At 31.2% G+C, this 6,749-nt stretch overlaps 1 protein-coding gene across 1 annotated transcript; it reads right to left on the bottom strand.

The window, feature by feature from the left end:
- Positions 1–1,459: 1,459 nt before the first annotated feature.
- On the bottom strand, positions 1,460–3,550 carry LOC107863153 (ethylene-responsive transcription factor CRF4). Its single transcript, XM_016708955.2, has one exon. It carries the CDS (start codon positions 2,992–2,994, stop codon positions 1,807–1,809), a length of 1,188 nt encoding a protein of 395 aa, XP_016564441.1. The 5' UTR covers positions 2,995–3,550; the 3' UTR covers positions 1,460–1,806.
- Positions 3,551–6,749: the final 3,199 nt, after the last annotated feature.

Here is a 6,749-nt window from a genome sequence, read left to right as displayed (position 1 = left end):
TTGGCCAGTTAAGAACTCCCACATCCAAAAGGTGAAGGTAGCGGAGATGCAAATGTTGCAATGGATGTGTGGACATACCAGGAAAGATAGGGTAAAGAATGAAATTATTTGGGGGAATGTGGGAGTTGCCTCGGTGAAGGATAAGTTGCGAGAAGTGAGGCTGCGTTGGTTCGGGCATGTGATGAGGAGGGGCCCTGATGCTCCAATGCGAATGTGTGAGACTCTGGCTATGGATGATTTTAGGCGGGCTAGAGGTAAACCGAAGAAATATTGGAGAGAGGTGATTAGGCATGATATGGAGCTATTACAACTTACAGAGGACATGACCCTTGATAGGAAGGTGTGGAGAACACGAATTAGGCTAAAGGGTTAGGGGGTGGGAGCGCGGCGGTAATAATAGGGGAGTTTCTGGTTCGTGTTATGGCTGTAGTTTTTTGGGCTAGTGGTGTTGGCTTTTTTGCATTCCGTACTAGCTTATTATGCACTTATTTTTTGTGTTTGTTATACTGTTAGTTTGTTTTGTGTACCATACTAGTTTATATGTGCTTACTTTTTGTATTTGTTATACTGTTATTGGTCCTAAGCCGGGAGTCTATTAGAAACAGCCTCTCTACTTCTCTTGAGGTAGTGGTATAGTCTGCGTATACTCTATCCTCCCCAGACCCCACTAGGTGGGAATACACTGGGTATGTTGTTGTTGTATTGATTACAACCCTGTAAATATGGAACTGATTTTAAATTACATAATTAAAAATGAATTTTAAAAATACAATTAAAATAATATATCTTTTAATAAGTTGCTATAACTTGTAACTAAGTTGCTATTAATGCAATTATCTAAAAGTGTTGCTAAAATTTATTATTTTAGATCTAATAATACTACTGGGGTAATTTTCTCTTTTATATATTGATTAACCACTTACTAAATCATGACAATTTTTTTTTTTCATTTTGCCCCTATAAATAATAGTATATATTAGACGTGAACAATTAAAATTTCAACATTCATATCTATGCTCAATTAATATTATTGATCTTGTGAAGGAATAAGAAAACTTATTGTTTAATTTAGAATTTCTTAATTATCATGTTCCATAGTGAAATATGTCCAATCAAAACAAAATAAAACAAAGAGAGTAATTAACGTTTTTTCTTAAAAAACATAAAAGGTACTCCCTTCGATAAAAAAAAAAAGAATGTCCTATTTTTTTTTTAGTTCGTTTAAAAAAGAATGATTCTTTTTTCTTTTGCAATGCTTCAATTTCAACTTTTCATATGGCATATTTAGGAAATATTCTGGTACATTTGATATAACTTTAATTTAAGATCACAAGATTCAAAAATCTTCTTTATTTTCTTAAATTTTATGTCAAATTAAAATAAATCATTTTTTTTAAATGGATGAAGTAAAACATAACAAGTACTGTAATAAGTAGATATTAATACTGGAACAACTGAATTTCAATGAAGATTATAAGATTCTCATTTAAAATCTCCGTAGAGTACTCCGATACAACTCTTTCCAAGGCATCTCTACTTATTCTAAAAAAGAAAAAAAAAAAACCTTTTTATAAAACTAAAACAAAAATTCCACTCTTCACTCCATTCACTTTCACGGAGATCCTAAAACAAATAAATTATAGTACTACTAATAAATACTAATACTATTACTAATATACTAAAAAATAAAAAGATAAATAAAACTCTAGCCGATTTCTTGCTGTCGCCGGAAGACAAAATTTGTCACTAAACAGTGGCAAGCCGGCGATAGTAACAGTTGCAAAATTGATCATTCATAGAAGCAAATTAAATAGCCAACAGAGAATCAACACTGGAATAATCAACAATGTCTTGGAAATAATCATCCACTCCTAATGTACCCAAATCTTGAAAGGCATCATCAAAATTGGCGAAATCATCATCGTTAAAGAGGAAGTCATTTGCGAAATCCAATGAAGAAATGTCATTGTTTGACGAGCCTAAATTATTGGGATAACTCGTTGTTGTTGTTGTTGGAATGTCCTCAAATAATGTTTGTTCTGGTACTTCGAAATTGAAGTAGTTTTCCAAGAAGGGAACATCTGTTGGTAAGTAATCATTTGAGTAATCTGGAATCATGCTGGTCTCGCCTTGACACTCCTCAACATCCTCCTGCTGAGGTACTGACTCAAGTGGTTCAGCATTTTGAACAAACGGTTCAACAACCTCTTGAACCGTTTGCTCACACTCCATCGGTCCTTGGACCGATGGACACTGGCTTTGTTGATCTGTCTCTTCACTTGACTGGCTCATTCTAAACCGCAAAACAGATGTTGGAGAAGGAATGTTCCGGGAATCGTTACCGGATTCATAGCCAGAGTGGGAAGGAACACTGATTTCTGGTTCTGGTTCTGGCTCTGGCGCTGGCTTGGGAGGAGTGATGAAGTTCGTTAAGGCATCGGGTCCACGAAGCTTGATTGCAGCGTTGTCATAAACCATAGCAGCTTCTTCAGCCGTGTCGTATGTTCCTAACCAAAGCCTGACACGACGGGCTGGGTCTCTTATCTCAGCAGCCCATTTACCCCACGGTCGTTGACGTACGCCGCGGAACTTCCTAACAGTGCTAGTCGATTGTGGGGTCTGGACTTTCATTGGCTTTTGCTTGACCTGAAGAGCCTCCAATGCTCTTTTATTCACCATCGTTTTCTCACTGTTCTTAGCTGTACTGCTGCTAACTTCGCACTTGATTGGAGCGGCTTCAATACTGATTTCGTTGATGTACTTTTTCACCCGTCTACGACCGAATAACTGGTCTTCTTCTTCATCGCTGGAAGAGTCCGTTGCGTCTGGGTCTGTAACAGAAATCCGAACAGTCCTCGGAACAGATGGATTGTATTGAGGGGATTTTGAGGTTTCTGGGAATTTTTTGGATTTAATCAGAGAGGGTTTAGAGACTTTCCTGATAACATTCCGATGCTCAGTGTATTTGATCGGACACAGCATATCATAATCCATCGAAGAAGCCTTTGTTTCTTCTGATTAGCTATTTTCAGCGTTATCAAAAAAGGATCAGCCTCAAAAAAAAAAAGGTTGCTTTGAGAGTGACACCAAAAGTACAGGACTACTCTTAAAAAACGAGAGGAGCAATAGAACCGTCAAAGAGAAGCCAAAAACACGATGATTCAAAACACAATCTGACAAAAGAAGACTCAAAAACATTAAAAGATGGGAGAAACACAACCAAAGTCAGTCAGTCCCACACGGAGAAGAAAGCCTGAGATTAAAAAAGGAATTAAAGGGAACAATAAAGTAAGCAAGAGAGTTCATAAGGAAAGAAAATAACTAATGAATCCAGATTTTTCAATGAGTAAATCTTCTAAAAATGACTTTCTTGGTACTTTTGATATGATAAAATGCTCAGAATGATGATGTTTTTTGATAATTTTGGTCCTTTTGAATGGTAAAATAATAGCAAAGATATGATTGTGATGAAAGAGGGAGTGAGAAATTAGAGAGAGAGAGTTGTATTTGAAAGTGGCGTGAGTCAAGAACTCAATTTGCAATTTTATAGGATCCAACCAGCCGAAATAAGAAGATACATAATAAACTCACCTATTTTATTATTATACTAATAGTTTATACTTTATTATTTTCTCTATTTTATTTATTCTATATTTACCCTTTTTATAAAAGGAAAATACATAATATGATTACCTCTTTTTTATTTTAATATTTGACCCATATTGAGTTCACACTTTGTTTAAGAAAAAATTTATTAGAGATATATTTTAGAATATTAAATTAATTTTATTAATTATGATTCAAAAATTTTAAATTTAACTGCTCGTAAGTTATATAGTCATTTAATGAAGAAATTGATAAACTTATACTTCCTCCATTTTTTAACTTGACTTATATACTAAAATAGTTATTTTAATTTATTTTCCTAATTTATGAGATGAAGAAAATTTTATAAATATTTTTCTTTTTCAGAATTTTATAAATATTTTTCTTTTTAAGCCTTGATATTAAATAATTGCATAATGTCTGATAGTAACTAAATTTAGACTTTTAATGCATTATTAATAAAATATATTTGTACTTCAACTTTTTAAAATAATTATTTTTTATCAAGAGTTCAAATAAAATAAAACGGAAATAGTGTACATTCATACTACCAGATTCTATATGATTTTCAGCCCAACTTTGATTAAAAAATCAAACTTCCCTTAACATTGAACAATAATTATACTCCCTTTTATCTCATACAATATCCATTTTGTTCTTATAATTTAAATTCTATTTATGTAATATCTTTTTATATTATATGTAATGAATATTTTTTTAACATGGATATTTATAACATTTTATTTAAGTTTATTAATTTTATACGTAAATTAATACGTTTTATAAATTTATCACAAAATTCAATATTATTTTTTAAGATCGTTATTTTAGTACTATATGTATTAAAAAGTCGTTTGGTGTGAGGTATAATTATAATAATTCAGAGATAAAGTTCATGATTATTTATCCTGCGTTTAATTAGATTTATTAGGTAGTTTCAAAATTATTTGTCGCACCATTTATATCATAGTGATGAAATAAGTTATTACACATACATGTTAGTATAACTTATTTTGTAATAACTAATCCCGGAATAACTTGTTTCCAAACAACTCATCCCTAAGTGTGTATATATACATATGTATGTACATGCATGTGCGTATATTTTCGTATTTTATCACTCTCTTACTAAATTTATTTCGCATTACTTAACTTTTTTCTTGATATAACACAATCCTTAAGAAAATTTTACTTAGAGATATATTTTGTTAAATTAACCTTATTAATGATAATTTGAAACTTTAAATTTATTTATACTGTTACTTTATATAGTTATTTAACACTAAAGGATAAAAAAAAAATATAATACAATTCTCTTGATTTCACAAATTAAGCATATAAACTAAAATATTTATTTTTAGCATGAGGATCAAGTGATAAGAAACGATATTATCTATTGTCTATATCAGTAAATAAGTTGTGATTGTCATTAATAGAGTATTACATATTTTATAATTTATATAAATAAATATAATCTTTAAAATTTGACCTTATTTTAATTCGAGAAAAACATCTAGTATCCCCGAACTAAGACCAAATTTTCTACGACACACGTTAACTTCACGGGGGTCCTATTACACCTTAAACTAAATTTTAGCGTATTTTTGTCAATCTTTTTAGCTAACGTGATACTTTTTGTCAATCATTTTAGATGGCGTGACGCCTTTAATATGAGCTCCATTTTATGTAATAAAGGTGTCATGTTAGCACAAAAAAATAATAAAAATACGCTAAATTTGAGTTTAGGGGATAATGGGACCCCTGTGAAGTTGGAGTGTGTCGTAAAAACTTTGACCATAATTAGGGGTGGCACTAGAGGCTTATCTCTTTCATTTAGTGTTTGTATTTTCTGCATTGAAATATGTTTATAAAATTAGTTGTTAAAATAAATATTATAGTTTTGATTATTATTAATAATAAAACTATTTTTCTTATTATGCTAATTTACTTCATAAAGATCACCATTAGCTTATATATTTCTTTATTTTTTTTCTAGAAAATAATGTTTATATTTTTATGAAAATTTTGTTATATGAATAATGTTTATATTTTTATGAAAAAATTGTTATATGAATTTTTTTTAAATGAAAATATGATGATTTTAAAGAAGTTAGAAAAAGAATAAAAAAATTGATGATAAAGGGTAAAATAAGAATTTTAAAAAGTCAATTAGGATAAAGGAGAGAATATGATTATGGTTCAAAGTTGAGGGGAGAGTTTGATTTTTAAGACAAAGTTGGGGAGAAAAAATGATTTTGATCCTATAAAAATATCTAAACATAGTTAACCGGTCACCGGCTGTGAACCAAAGGATTCCGGTGAGTTTACGATTCGCCACATCTCAATTGTGTTTAAAACAAACGTTTGTGATTGTGACACGTAAGAAGTGGTGGGCCCGGGTGAAGATGTTGGTCCAATGGTGAAGTTCAAATTACTGATGAATCAGCAACACCTAATTGTATCCTCGAAGTACGTGTGGCCGGTCACGTGAGGCCCAGAAAACCGGCCCAATTAAAATATGTCGGTCAAAAGCTAATACCAACTACTCAGTAATTTGACCAATTAAGTCCCTTGATTTTCTCTTAATTAGTCATTCCATTCCGTAACATTTTATGAGCTCGTTTAAATTAGTTTATTTTAAATGGTTTTAAATTTAAAAGTTATAAATTATTTTTTTCAAATTTATAATGTATACTTGTAAGTCATGAGTTATAAGCTCATTTAAAAAGACTCCCCCGACATGAATATGCATGAATATAACGTGTTCTTTAGATGTATTCATCGCTATATACAAAAACTTCGATACGATTTATGCTTATAAGTCATAAGTTATAGGCTCGGTCAAAGAACTATGAAGTTGTTGGGTAAGCAGGAATATAATGCGTTTATTAAATGTATTGATCGATACATATAAATAATTTCAAATTCAAGACTTATGCTTATAAGCCATGAGTAATGGGCGCAGCCAAAATGACTGTGAAGTTATTGGGTATGCGGGAATATAACGTATCTTTAAATGTATCGATCGATATATACAAAAAACACAAAAGATTTAAATTACTGACCGTGTCAGCTTGACCTGCTTGTTGGCTCTGACTATGAATGAGTATATTCAGAGTTTCACGTGTTTTTTTATTTTAACC

The sequence above is a fragment of the Capsicum annuum genome, chromosome 3 (genome assembly GCF_002878395.1).
Source record: "Capsicum annuum cultivar UCD-10X-F1 chromosome 3, UCD10Xv1.1, whole genome shotgun sequence".
In the NCBI taxonomy this organism is placed as follows: Eukaryota; Viridiplantae; Streptophyta; class Magnoliopsida; order Solanales; family Solanaceae; genus Capsicum; species Capsicum annuum.
This window is presented reverse-complemented; position numbering and strand designations above follow the sequence as displayed.

What these genes read in the sequence shown, in the direction of transcription:
- LOC107863153 (XM_016708955.2), bottom strand. Translation starts at nt 2,994, where the DNA reads ATGGATTATGATATGCTGTGTCCGATCAAATACACTGAGCATCGGAAT.